General features: G+C 38.5%; 1 protein-coding gene across 7 annotated transcripts in view; it reads right to left on the bottom strand.

The window, feature by feature from the left end:
• Positions 1-14,043, bottom strand: part of CCDC171 (coiled-coil domain containing 171) — a 158,910-nt gene that overhangs the window by 29,123 nt on the left and 115,744 nt on the right. For all 7 annotated transcript variants that reach the window (XM_083884191.1, XM_083884193.1, XM_083884190.1 and 4 more), the window contains one exon: positions 12,285-12,416. In XM_083884191.1, coding sequence (XP_083740317.1) covers positions 12,285-12,416 — 132 coding nt within the window. The remainder of the gene's footprint in view (positions 1-12,284; positions 12,417-14,043) is intronic.

Below are 14,043 nucleotides of genomic sequence, written 5' to 3'. Positions count from 1 at the left end.
TGAGCAGTCGGGGTCTCTCCTCGGAGATCCCGGTCGGAGAATAAACTGTTCTTCAACCCCTCCGTGAGAGTCCCTTCCCTTATTTCACCTGACTCCATAGCAGCTGGAGCCATCACTGAACGAGGTGGAGAGCCCCAAGTTAGAGGTTGCTGTCACGAGCACCTCGGGCTAGCCGTGAATAAAGAGGTGCACGGCGACAAACTGCCAAATACAGGATGGACAGGTGTCCTCCCTTCATTCTGCCTAAATTCAGATGTTAATGAAATAACTAATTTGCTTCATACATTCTTACACAACATTTTAAAAAACTCCAACAACATGCAAATGGCTATATTTTCAATCAGACTTGCTTTCAAGACTTAATTTATACTATGAAAATGTTTTATTAGAAATTTCAGTGACAACAGCTTTTGTTCCAAAATATGAGGAGAACATTCAAAGGACACAGTACATCTAATACCAAATCTCACAATGAGCAAATACATTGGCATCCCTCTTTTCAAAGCAAATGTGTGACAGAAGTGAGCTTGACTGAGCTTGACAATTTGCTATCCTTAAAGGTTAGTATTATATTAAAAAAAAATCCATAAAGTTTGCTTTTAACCGCCATAATCCAAAGAAGATCAAATAAAATTATCCCTATCATCTCTGAATATTTAGTTCTACAAAAACAGATTTACAGCTGAAGAAAGCTCTTGGGAAAAAGTGATTGTGTTTGCCTGTCTTTTTGGCATTTGTCATGAGAGATTAGCTCAGATCAGAAAGGTACAAATCCCAACCAACTCAAGTTAAAAACCGGTGGATGAGTGAGACTCCACTGTACTGAAGTATAGCCTCTTCTGTGCAAGAGGTCAAGAAGCTAAGTGAGAATGCTGTTCACTTGAAACAACAGGTTGAAACAGTTGAGTAACACATCTGGTCCAGGTAGCTGAACAGGCAAGCTACAGCTTGAGATGTAATCTGAGCTCTGGGTGGGAGCCTGAGACAAGAGGCCATGAACTGTCAAACTAGGATAAGAAGGGGCATGAATATGAGTGACAGTAGCCAGGTGAATGGACACTGACAGACACACCAGGAGTTGGGAATTGCCTACCTTTTGAATCCTAACTGAAAGGCCTAAATTAATTTAGGCCACCCTCATTTAAAAAGACCCAAGAGAGTAGCATTCTTCAATCTATCTCTGATATAAATTCGTTACTACTTCCTTTACCCAATTTTCAGAGTTGGATCACTACTTGCAGTTAGGTAATTTATGAGTAATTGCGCCTATGAATGTTGGTAACACAGAAATTACTTCCATAGCTTACAAACTCTAGAAACTACAGATGATTTGTACTGTTTTCACCTTCTTGTAGTTCAGAAATGAGGAAAGCAACCTGAAAAGAAACTTCTGATGGAGTGTCCAAGAATGAAAGCTGATTATGACAGTCAATGCCAAAACAAGACCAGTACAAAGGTAAACTGGGAATATTTATTAACATATTAAGTGAAATAGTAGAAGTCATTTTCAAAACAAACCTAAAAACCAGTTTTGCAGAAGTCCTTTCCACAAATCATGTGAAAATGTTACCTTTACATGGGTTCAAAGAAGAATGGGACAATAAATGGGTGCTGAACTCAAAAAAATATTATTTTTTAGAAGACCTATCAATTAAAATGGTGAAGGCTGGGAAAAATTCTGGAGACATTTTAGCACTGTTTCTTATACTTTTTTTTTTGTCGTCCTTTTCTTATACTTTGTGGTGGGGTTTTTTTTGTTTGTTTGTTTGTTTTGGTTTGGTTTTTTTGTGTTTTGTTGTTGTTTTTCTTGGGGTTTTTTGTTGTTGTTGTTTTTTTTTCCTGCCCAATCTATTTCTAAGCCAGGACAACCAGTTAGTTTACTGCTATTCTATGTGCCCTCTAGGCATTAAACGTTTATTCAGTCCCACAGTCTAATTCCCAAAGGAGTAAAATTTGCTGCAAGTCTCATGTGGAATAAGGCATAAAAAATCAGGCACCTAGGACAGTGACCTTTGCCAAGGTACAGACAAACATCACATTTTGACATGCAGACGTACCTGCCCAAAACCCAGCCCTCTAGTCTTTGCAAGCATGTGTAAAAATTTGAGAATTTAAACTTCTACTTGTAATTTTTCGCTTGCACAATATTAACCAAAACCCAAAAATATCTGAGATTGAAAAACTGTATGGAGGGGAAGTCTGGCATTATACACTGTGGCAATGTCAGGAGGCTTTGCTCTCTGATCTCTCCTTTTAGCATTTGTCTATTAAGATGAAGCAGAAAGAGGAGGTGCTGGTACTGGAAAAGAACAAATAATCTGCCTCTTAACAGAGAGAAATGAGAATTAAAATACAGTCTTCAGGCATTAAATGTACATAACAATTTTGCCCACACAGGTAGAAGCATTACTCTCCCCTCCTGACCTTTAGTTTAGATCTGCTCTTTTATCAAAAAAAGATCCTGATGTTGAAGCAATCCAGAGGAATCCCCAGTTCTATCAAAGTTCCACGAGGATAAACATATTTTTGTCATTCCATGGATATTATCTTCTTAAAAGCCACAGAAGATCCTATCCTTTGCATGCAAACTTGCCACTACGCAGGCTGTGTATCATTAATCAGGTTTACACACCAGTTCCACATTCATCCTATTTCCGTTAATTTGAGCACCCTCCAGCTGTCTCCATTCTCTCCTCACCCCCTAATTTCTTACCACCTTTTTGCATTTAAACAGGGAGAGATCAAAAATGAGAAGAGACTATAATGAATGGAGAGTTCTAAAATAGTATAATGCAATTGGGTACTGCAATGGACAAGTATTGAGTGCTCCACTTAGAGCATATTAGTCCTGGGACATCTAGTCAAAGATTTTATGAATCCCAAGAATTTGTGTTTTTCACACTCTAAAATAATGTTGAATTTTTTGATCCTAGGATACTAGCAATACATGTTACTAGACAAGCAATCAATTCAGTAAATGAAAAATCAAGACAACAGCTTCAACAGCTATGATTCCTGCAAAATAACAAAGTAAAAAATAAAATTTGCAGGTAATAACATATGTGGATTTATAAGCCAAAATTTATACAACCCTTTCCACCAAAAAAAAAAAAAAAAAAAACAAAAAAAAAAAAACAAAGCCAAAAACAACCACTAACAACAAAACACCAGAAAAAAAAAAACCCTGATTGTTAGAATCTGGTAAACCAAAGCAGTTTAACTTTTAATACTTTCAAAACTTATCCTCTTCGAATTTCACCTCAGTAGTATAGCATTTGGGATGCCATCCCAGTCTACTTCTTTAATACAAAGTAAGTGTGGAAATAAGAGAACAGCCTGGTTTTTTATGCCTAGTTTTATATTCTGAAAGGTTTACTGTATTTTTCTTAATCCATAAATTGCATATTCATTGCTATATTTTTGTCCAACTGCTGCCACTTACATTGTCAAGCAGAAGGGCAAATCAGGGTCAGTTTATACAAGCAGCATCAATCTGAAAAATCTTCATCAGTCTTTATTTCAAGGCATTATGCAAAGAAAGCTTGACATTAAGAGAGCCTTAACTGACAGCAAATGAAATCAATCAGCAAATCACTAAGCCATAATAAACTCACTCAAGTTGTAGATAACCCTTCCTCTTCCAGATCTTTAATTACAAGGCCTACCCAAATGCAGTATCTGGGCAGAAATGTCTCCCATGATTCCATCACAAAATTCTTGTACTAATATAGTGTAATATTTAATAACTTTTACTAACTCTGTAACCAATTGAAAAGAATAACAAGGAAACATGTTTTATAATAATAGACTACTAAGCAGTTAAGCAAAAAAAGACTAAACAAACAAGAAAAAAATCCCTTTTTTTTTAATATAAGGATAGAAAGTAGTCTGATTCTGTTTCTGCTACTTAAACATTTCTCTAATAAAGTCTACTGCCTTATTAACGTCTATTGCTTAGGCTCACTTCCTCAGCATTTTTTTAGTTTTTGAAATAAAAAAACTCAGTACAAAATATCTAAGACTCCAGACAATTCCAATCTTTCATTGTTTCCACTTCATGAATTTAAATTGTAGCCCACATGATTACCAACAAAAAACCATGTATGCTTCTTAATGGACTTGTCTGTGTTAGAAGGGTACACACTGCACATGCTCTAAAAAATAGTCACAAATTTACACAGTTGCTATCTGTGAAAAGTACTTCTTTTCTGAAGATGCTGTTCAAAGAAAAACCCAGGCAGTTCTGAAAACACAGGATTTCTGAAGCAAAAATATCTGCCTAAAAAGGTGTTGTGAGAACTATATTTGATATCCTCTGTGATTACATAATGCTTAATTTTTCAAAAACCAGTATTAGGAGTCTGCTCTTATTGACTGAGGCAGCTTTGGATACATATTGAGATCACCATGACTCTAGAGTAATTTTTCTCATGAAAGGATAGTAAGTAGCAAACAGAAAAGATGTTTCCTGATATAAGATACACCTAGTGACCAGGTGAAAAAAAAAATCCCAGGGTTACAAGCAGAAGCAAAATTAAACAAATAAACTTAATTAATTTCTTGCATATTAACACAATTCCTAAGACATCACCCACATGCAACAGATATAAACATATGATTAACATATGAAAAAGTCTAAGTGGACAGACAGTTACATGATTGCTTGATAGGGACAAAAAAGAAAACTTTCCATTGAGAGAAGTTACTGAAAAGTTAAATGATTATATACTAACTTTGGCATTCAAGATAATAAAGACAATAATCATCCTAGCTGAAAAGTTTTACAAAACTGATAGTGCTGGACTGGAAGGAGCTGGACAAGTGTTAATAGTGTCACAAGCACAAAGAGAGCTTTCAGTAATTGATTAATTGGTGATTACAGACACTGATTTTTATATTTATGGTCCATAAAGCCAAGACTTAGAATGGCTGGAGTGCAAGAGTGTCTCAGTTAACTACAACAACCTCTGCGAAGATTCTTCATATAATCTGTCCTAATTTAGTAGGATGAAGAAAGACGAGTGAAGAAATAAGGAAGTGCAAGGGTGGCTGAATAAATGAAGGAAAGAGGGTAACAATAAGGAGTAGAGAAATGAGGAAAGGAGAGAGGGTCTGTAGGACAGAGTGAGAAAAAGAGGGCTAACAGAAATGCTGTGAAGAGGAAAGGAAGCTGAGCAATTAAGTGGCAGAAAGGAGAAGCAGTGTGAAACTCAAATTATAGAAGGCAAGTATCCAACATCACCGGAATTTAGAAGATGTCTCATTTTTTAAAGTTTTAAATACTATTTTTCTAATATACATTAATCTTATGTTTTATAGTAATTATATTGAATTAAGATAAAATCGCTTCTAAATATTTAGGAGCATGATACAACATATCTGGAGACATGACTCCAGATATGAATTGAACACTTTCAAGAAGATTAAATTAGAGTTCTCCACTTTACACCTCTTCAATCTGGTTATTTGGACTTTACTTAGTTGTCAGTCATTGCTAAAGTCCTACATCAAATTTATATTTGATATATTGAAGTGTGCAAAAGGTCAGATTTGCAAGAGGTGTTGCCCCACTCTAATGCCTTTGAAAAATTTACTTATTTATGAGTATTTCAACTCAAAATGCAAGTGTAAAGTAACAGCAGAATAATAAAGCATCACTTTTCTCTTTAAACAATATATTTTAGACAGGCTTGTGGTTAGTCCAGAAGTACCACATTTTGACACTAGGTAAGAAATGAGTCCTTTTGGAGAATAGAAGAAGAAATTAATCCTTTTGGAGGTGGGAGGGCAGCCCAGCCACTGTTGATAGCAGCTACTGAACTCCTGGACAATCAAGACCCAGTTTTACCTGACAAAAAATAGCAATCTGATTCCAGAGGAGGCAGCATTCTGGCCTCTTTAATACAACTGATAGTTCCTTCTCTGAAACAGTGTAAGTAAAAATAAAACACTACAAGTACGTGCATGTCACATCTTGAAGACTCTCTAAAAAACATTTCTTTTTTCTGAAGTATTAAGAGAAAAAAAATCCTTTATTTCTTTTAATAGCCATGTTGATAAAAGAAAAAAAGCTTTAAAACAGAAGTACAAGATCTAAAATTCTACTAATAAGTTTTTAAGCAGCTGCTCCATGATTAATTCTTGTCATTAAGTCCTCTTACCAGAACTGATTTATGTTCGAAAGACAAGCCCTATGCAGAAGATAAGATGACAGAATTATAATGTTACCTTTGAAATTACTTGCTTCCTCAATTTGATAAGCGCTTTTTTATTGACAACTGAAGACAGAAATGAGAAAGTATTTATTATTTTGAGGAAAATTATCAGCAGAACTATGCATATCTTTCACCATCTAATCTATCAAGCATAAATCTAAAATTAATAAACAAGTGAAAATAAATACAAATTAGGAAGCTCCTAAAACTACATTTATGTTTGTCCAATTAATTAGAAAAAGTGGACCTACAGCACAATTAGATAATGCATGACTAAATCATGCATGAATGCATAAATGGTAAGAACCTACTTTTTCGTAAATTTATAATGATGATACGGTAACACTGAAGATATGTCAGTATTTGACTATATCACTATACTAAAACTATAGGTCTTTATTTTATTACTGGACTTTTCATTTTAAATTACCTCAAAACACCTCAGAACACAAAGAAGTACATATAAATCCTATGTGGACTTCCTAAACCTGCATGAACAGATGGATACATGCTGATGATAGAGGGAGGAAGATGGCGCAGGCGGAAGGGAGAGGAAGGGGGAGACAGCAGGGACACAAAGACTGATGCAGAGCAAGCAAGATAGAGTGGGATAGAGACACAGGAAGCAGAAGAGAGAGCAAGACCCAGGCAGAGTAGCAGGCAGAGACTGACTGAAGGAAAGCTCAAGAGTATGTAGGGCAGAGAGAGCAGGCACGCAGGGAGGGGGAATGCAAGAGAACCAGGGAGAGGGGTGCATGTGGTCAGCATGCACATGGCAGCAGAGGCATAGCCCGGAGGGCACGTGTGTAGTGGGGTGTGCAGAGAGGACACACAGACAGGCAACAGAGTACGAGAGCATGTGGCAGAGAGAGACAAAAACAGAGGGAGGCAGAGATGGGCAAGACAAAGTGAAAACTTAACCATCTCAAACCCACCTGGAGGAGAGAATCACAGAATCGTTATTGTTGGAAAAGACCTCCAAGATCATCAATCCTTGACTGAACACCACCACACCAACAAACCATAGCACTCAGTGCCACATCCAGTTGTTTCTTGAACACTTCCAAGGATGGTAACTTCACCATATTCCTGCTAAGTCCATTCCAATGCCTTAACACCTTTTTGATGTGCAAAATTAAACCCTCCAGGCACAGTTTGAGCCTATGTCCTCTTGTGCTGTTGCTATTGCCTGGGAGAAGAAACTGACTACAACCTGCCTACAACCACCTTTCAGGTAGCTGGTAGAGAGCAATAAGGTGTTGTTGGAAGTTACGATTTTCCATTTTTTTCTTTCTCTCAGGAAATTTTCTCCCATTTGTTGTCTAAGAGATGGCAATGACAATAGTTGAGAGACAAAGGATATGGCTGGGAGGAGAAGGGGGAAGGATGCAGTCTGCTGCTCTCTCTTGAGTGAGGACTTTCTCTTTGGAAGTGCAGAGATACTGCAGTATTTTGGGTGGGGGTGAGGGGCTGGGCCCATGCCTTGCTCTCATTCCCTCTCCCCCAGGATCTGAGTGGACAGGTGTGATTTTGGTGCTGAACTGTTGAGGCCACAGGATTCGCTCCCACTGCAGAGCTTTTGTCTTTCACTGCATCTCCTTATCATTGGTGAGCATCTGCTCACAACAGCAGCATTGAACTGGGCCTTCCCAACACCCAGCATTGAACTGGGAAGGGGACTCCAACCCCCAATCCCTTCCTGGAGAGAGACTCTCCTAGCTGCTTGCAGCAGCTGCCTACAGTGACTCCCCTGGAGCTGCCCAGCTCTGCTGTTCTCTGCGGCTGCCCAGGCCTGCTCTTTTCTGCCACTGCTTGGGGTTTTTTGCTACATTTTAACCTAACATGCTGTGCCTGCCTGGACTCCTGTGACTCCTGGCAGGGCTCTGGAGTTTTTGCTACCCTTTGTTGGCGACCCTGGGTGTGGCTGCCTCTGCTGCTCCAGCAGCTGCTCCAAGGTGCCTACTGAAGCCCATTCTAGTATTCAGAGGGGCACCGTGCTTGGCTGCCACTGGGGGTTTGTAAAGGAAGCCCCTTTCCCATCCCATCCGCCGGCCTGCCTGCCCCTATCCACAGGAGGGAGGCGGCTGGACTCGCGCCACAGCGCCCCCTGCAGCCACGGGGGAATCCTCGCACCTGCCCTGCCCGCCGGGAGCCACCAGCGCCCCTGCTGGCTGTGACCGGAACTGCATGGACAGGGAAGGGTCACTGGGTTTGTGGTTCTGTTTGCTGTTAATGCCAGAGCTGGTGTTGGCTTGTTATACAAATATAGTAATAAAGAATTGTTATACCTTTTCCTATATCTTTCCCTGAAAGCCCTGTAATTTCAAAGTTGTAATCATTTGGAGGGAAGGGGGTTACATTTTCCATTCTAAGGGAGCTTCCCACCTTCCTTGGCTGTCACCTGTCCTTTAAACCAGGACAGGTGTCCCCTGAGCCTCCTTTTACTCAAGGTAAACAATACCAGCTCCTTCAGCCACTCCTTATAGGACTTAAGCTCCAGAACCTTCCCCTGCTCTGTTGGCCTTCTCTGGACATAATCCAGCCCCTCAATGCTGTCCTATAGTTGTGAGGGAGGGGCTCAGAACTGGACATAGCACTTGTGGCCTTCACCAGTGCTGAATAGAGGGGGAAAATCACTGCCCTGATCCTGCTGGCCACACTATTGTTGATCCAGGCCAGGATGCAAGTGGTGTTCTTGGCAAAGCTGGCTCATGTGAAGCTGCTGTCAACCAGCACTCCCAGCTACTTTTCTGGTTCCTTTTCTGTGTTCAACTAGTATCTGGAGTCATGTCTTCAGATAGGTTGGATAATGCTGATAAATATTTAGAAGACATTTTAGCATAAATCAACTCTAATTCCTTCAATACATACATACGTAACATATATGTCTGAGTTACCTAAATTTGCTTGAAGAAGTTTCTTTCCTACCAGTTTCTACCCTTCTGTGTTTACTTCTCCAAACCTAAACTGATAATATACCAATGCTTAATCATTTTTATATAAACATTTAAATCTCATCAGATTTATTTGAGGCTTTATGAGTTGTCTTTAAGCAAAAATGCTTGGCATTAGTATCAGTTACATATTTGATGTAAAGTACTCAAGATCATTCAGAATTAGTTTTTTGAATGCCCGCTTTCTGTGAGCCAAAAAAATATTTCAGAAGAGAGTGTTAAGATTATTAAGTAATCTTATCCTCATTCTAAAGATGTAACACAACTGAACTTTGTATTTTATAAAGAGCTGATAACCTTTACTGGCTAACTTAAATAGTCATCTTCCAAGCAAGACAATTAGAATTGGCAAAATAATGTCATTTTAGTTGCCTTTTGAACCCTATTTCCTGTATTCATAGGAGGCTTCACATATGGTTCCACTTTTTGTCTCCAGTAGGTACATTAGGGCATGGCCAGAACAGTGTTCATTGAGTTCCAGGTGCTTTAAAACAATACTATAATTTTCCACATTCAAACTTAATTAACGAACAGCACAATTTTTGTGATATAACATTCTTTACAGCAATTAAATACAAGGTGAGACTTTTTCAAAGCTATAGCAATCATTTTAATCTTAGAGATATTACACCTTTTTCATTATTTATCTAACTGAAGTGACATTTTCAAACTACTATAGTAATTCTGCTGCAGTCCTCAAGACTTTAACAAATGCCTACAAATTAAGTCACACTTTCACTACTTGCATGTGGCTTTAGAAGATGCTTAGTGCAAGGATATGCTTGTTGAATAACATTTCAACATACTATATAACTTTGCAATCTAGGAGCTATTTCATAAAGTGCAGGCTTTGGAGGAGATACACAGAATGGCATGTTCAAACATTTAATTTCATTACCTAAAAGTCAAAACTAGAGGGTATAATTTTTTAAAAGATGCATACTACTTCCATATGATGAAGAAATTATACGCTCAGACCAGTGGATATATAATTAATTTCTGCTCTCAGCCACCTACTACAAACTGGATGCATTAATAATAAAAATAGAACAATGTCATCTTTTATCAGCACTCAATGGCTCTGATAGCCAGTGCTTCATCCCTATCACACTGTCTAATTTGAGATCTTAATTTTTCACACAATTTTTAACAATATACAATCAAATACCAATATATTTAGACTTGGGGAAAATCTTTTGATGTCTAACACTTGCAGATAATAAGGCCTTTAACTGAGTCATACTTATCACAGAATAACTATAGCAGTTCTAGAGAACATGCAGGCTAATAATTTCACTGGTTTTAAAGAGAAGCGTCCATAAAGTGATTACTCATAGTTTATCTCATTCGAGATTACAGGATTGCTCTCAATGTAGTTTTGCATGAAATTAAGATCAGTCAGTTGACTCCCAGCTATAAAAGGAAAATTTTATAAGAAAATCTCTACAATGTGCTTAGAAACTTATCAAAAAACCACTATGGCAACTAGAGATAGGGAGAGGAAGAGGGAAAGATGGGGAAAGAAGAGAAGCGAAAGAGGAAAGGAGAAAGGGAAGGAGGAAAGGAACTTCACAGAGATACAAACTGAACCACTGGAGCTGTTTGTGTATACACACAGTAACCAAGTGTAACTGAAGCTAAACAAAAGTAGATAAACAAAAAGTAGGTTTACATCACTGCACTACAAGTGCAGCACATATGTTACTGTGGGTTAGCTATAGCACAAGTAAGTAGTCTGTAGAAATTTGAAATGCAACTTTTTATACTACTGTTTCTGTTCTTAGAAATAATGATGGCTGTCTTGGAAATGCTTCTGCAATCACTGGAAAGTCAAAAAAGAATGAAAGTTGGAATGAGACAAAAAAACAGAAGGTATCATCAAACAGGCTCCCAAATTAGAAGAGTAGTATTTAAAAGCTGGTGATTTCTATGACAGCTTCTTAGGAAAAAAATGCACCTGTGGAGCATTTTGTGCAGCTTTAAAAGTGATCATCATTATATGGGGAAGCATTTGCAACCTAACCTCTGCCAGAGACGTACAGCTGTGCTTACTATGGTGCATGAGAATCTCACGGTGTTACATATTACTGCTTTACTATGGAAATATGATAATACACATATGATTTTAATATTTTTCATATTGAAAGACATGCATGCAAAAGGGAAACAGTGAGAAATTTCCAGTTTAGAATCTGCCTTTCTTGAATGTTCAGTTTTGTGATGCTGTTCCTGCAATTATATACTGTGTCTAGAACTGAAAATGTACAATAAATGAAAAAAAATTACTACAGAAAAGTATACATATTGTGCAATATTTGCATTTCCTAACATCCTTGCACTTTACTTGACTACCTTTACTCTCTCTGATTCAGATAGAAGAGCACAATAAAAGAAATATGTACTCATTCTGCCTTTTGTTCTCTCATTGGGAAAACAAAATATTCTGCTTTTAACAAAAATGTATTCTGCAAGACTAAGGCATAGTTTGTATAGAAGACATAACAAACTTAGAAACAATAAATAGGCGTTGCATAGAATCCATTTTCAGTGCTGAAGACATATATTTTCAATTAATTTCTCTTCTTTTCCCCAGTTTCCTCCTAATAAAATTAGTATTTTGAAGCATATAAGTATTTAAACGTACATAAACAAAATAGCTCCCATACTAAAGTATTCCAAATAGCAGATTCTTTTAAATTATGAGTGCTAAAGATCATTGTTAATTCTGAAACTGAAATATAAAAAAATCTGATATTGACCAAGTAGCACCATAAATATCCTGTCTTCTCCCCCCCTTTTTAATTTCTATTTGTCTTACTTAAATTAGGCAGAGAAAAGGGTGGTGGGATAAAGTGATATTAATTTTTAAATACAGAATTTGTGGTTTTCCATGGTTACATCCCTGTCAGTTATTTAACATTATACCTGCAAAATTAAAAGTTCACATCATCTCTGAAACACCACATCCACAGTATACATGAAAATTATTTCTCTTTCAACTGTTGACTACAGTGATTTTGAAGCATTTTCTTCTCCACACTTTCAGAACAGTCCAGCTTCTTGTTCTCAGTTGCAAAAAACGAAAACAAGAAACAGTATTATTTTAGACTCTAACCTGAAATGCTGCAGCCTCTGGCCTGCCCTTCAGCCCTTCCTCTGAAAAGGTCTCCAGGTGCAGTTTGGGTAGCTCCAGGGTGAAGTCATTCGTGGCTGCTGCAGAACACAGCAGCAAGGCCTGATCTCTGACCTAAAGGGAAGAAAACAGCATCAATGGTAATTCCCCTTCAGACACATTAACTGGGATGAACTGGGTCCCCTTGAGCCCACTGAGTGGACTTGCATTGATCGCTGGACCTGAAATCCATGAATAAATTTAGGACTAATTGATTTTTCGTTGCAAATAAATCTCTAATTCAGAGTGCTGGGAGAGAATGTTAAGAAGAAAAAGCATCTTCCCCGGTCTGAAATGGGAAGAAGGGCTCTGTAGCCCAGCTAGCATATACATTTCACAGATCTGTCACCTGTAAAAAACTCGTAAGAAAAGAAACAGTAATTGTACTTCTAACTGAAACAAACAGGAGCTGCGAAATTAAAAAGTTCATGTGATCACATCAATTAGAAGCTGGCATGTGAGTTTGGTCTACTCTGGTATCATCCTCCAGAATAAGGTTAATTTAGAAACAACTCAGTCAAAAGTCAGAATAAAATTAATAATCCACAAATAAAGCAAAACGGACTAACCTGTAGCTTTCTAATTAATAAGGGGGGGGGGGGCGGGGCGGAGAATGGGAGGGAGGAAGAAAGAAATGCCTGCTTTTTGCGGGCTCGGTGTAAGGCATCGGGCGCTAAGTGGCATTAGTGGCTTTGGGCGGTTTCTGCAGAGCGGGCGGCCCGGGCTCCGCACAAAGCGCGGGCAGGCGATGGCCGGGCGGTGTCGGGCGGCCGCGCGCGCCCGGCTTCCCGCGCGCCGTTGGTGTCGCAGTGCCACCTGCCGGCCACGCGCCGCAGCGCCGCCCGCGCTTTTGTCCTCGGGCTCGGCGCGGCACCGCGGGAAGGCCGGAGCGCGCCGGGAGCCGTGCCGTGCGTCCGTCTGTCAGCGCGGACAGGCCATGCCACTTGTATTTAACGCGCACCTTCCACCGCCACACCGCTTTGGTTCGCACACCGTATGACGCCACCACCCATTTTTCATTCTATTTAATACAAAATTTACAACGTCTGCCTCCAGGAGATCCCGATAGTCAGATTATATTCTAATACACATGGATAGACACACATACAAATATATGTTAGTACAAACGAATAGATTAAATTCATTCATTTGGCATACACTGCATCTGTCGATTAGCAATGGTGAGTACTGCTACAACTAATTTACTAATTTACTAAGTTTTAATGACCTAATACACAGTCTAATAGTAAAACATATACTGAATATATACTAAAACATACACCAGATATTATAAATACATGTAAATCAATAGATATACCATTTACTAAGAACTATTTTAATAAATTTCAGTTTTTGTTAGAGGCTGCCTTGCCCACAAGAATGCACTGAACATGAATTAAAACATAAATCTATTCACTTAAATCCCAGATTACTTTTCTGTAACCACTTAGAAAATTAGATTCTTGTAAAATGTTGATTATGAGTGAACAGATTTCAAATAACAGCAGAGCCTTTGAAATCTGCTCTGATTGAAAGAAGCATGTGCAAATCTACTGATACAAAGAAGAAGAGATTTGATTTTATTCTTTCCTCTGTTCTGTGGGAATAGGGAGCCCTACATTTCCCAAGTTGACCTAAAGAATTCCTGTCAATACCTGTGGCTGCCAAACATATGCACTATGATGCAATTTTTATAACAGGA

This window comes from Zosterops lateralis (genome assembly GCF_965231275.1).
Source record: "Zosterops lateralis genome assembly, chromosome: Z".
Lineage (NCBI taxonomy): Eukaryota > Metazoa > Chordata > Aves > Passeriformes > Zosteropidae > Zosterops > Zosterops lateralis.
Note: the sequence above shows the minus strand (reverse complement) of the source record. Positions and strands in the feature narration are given on the sequence as shown.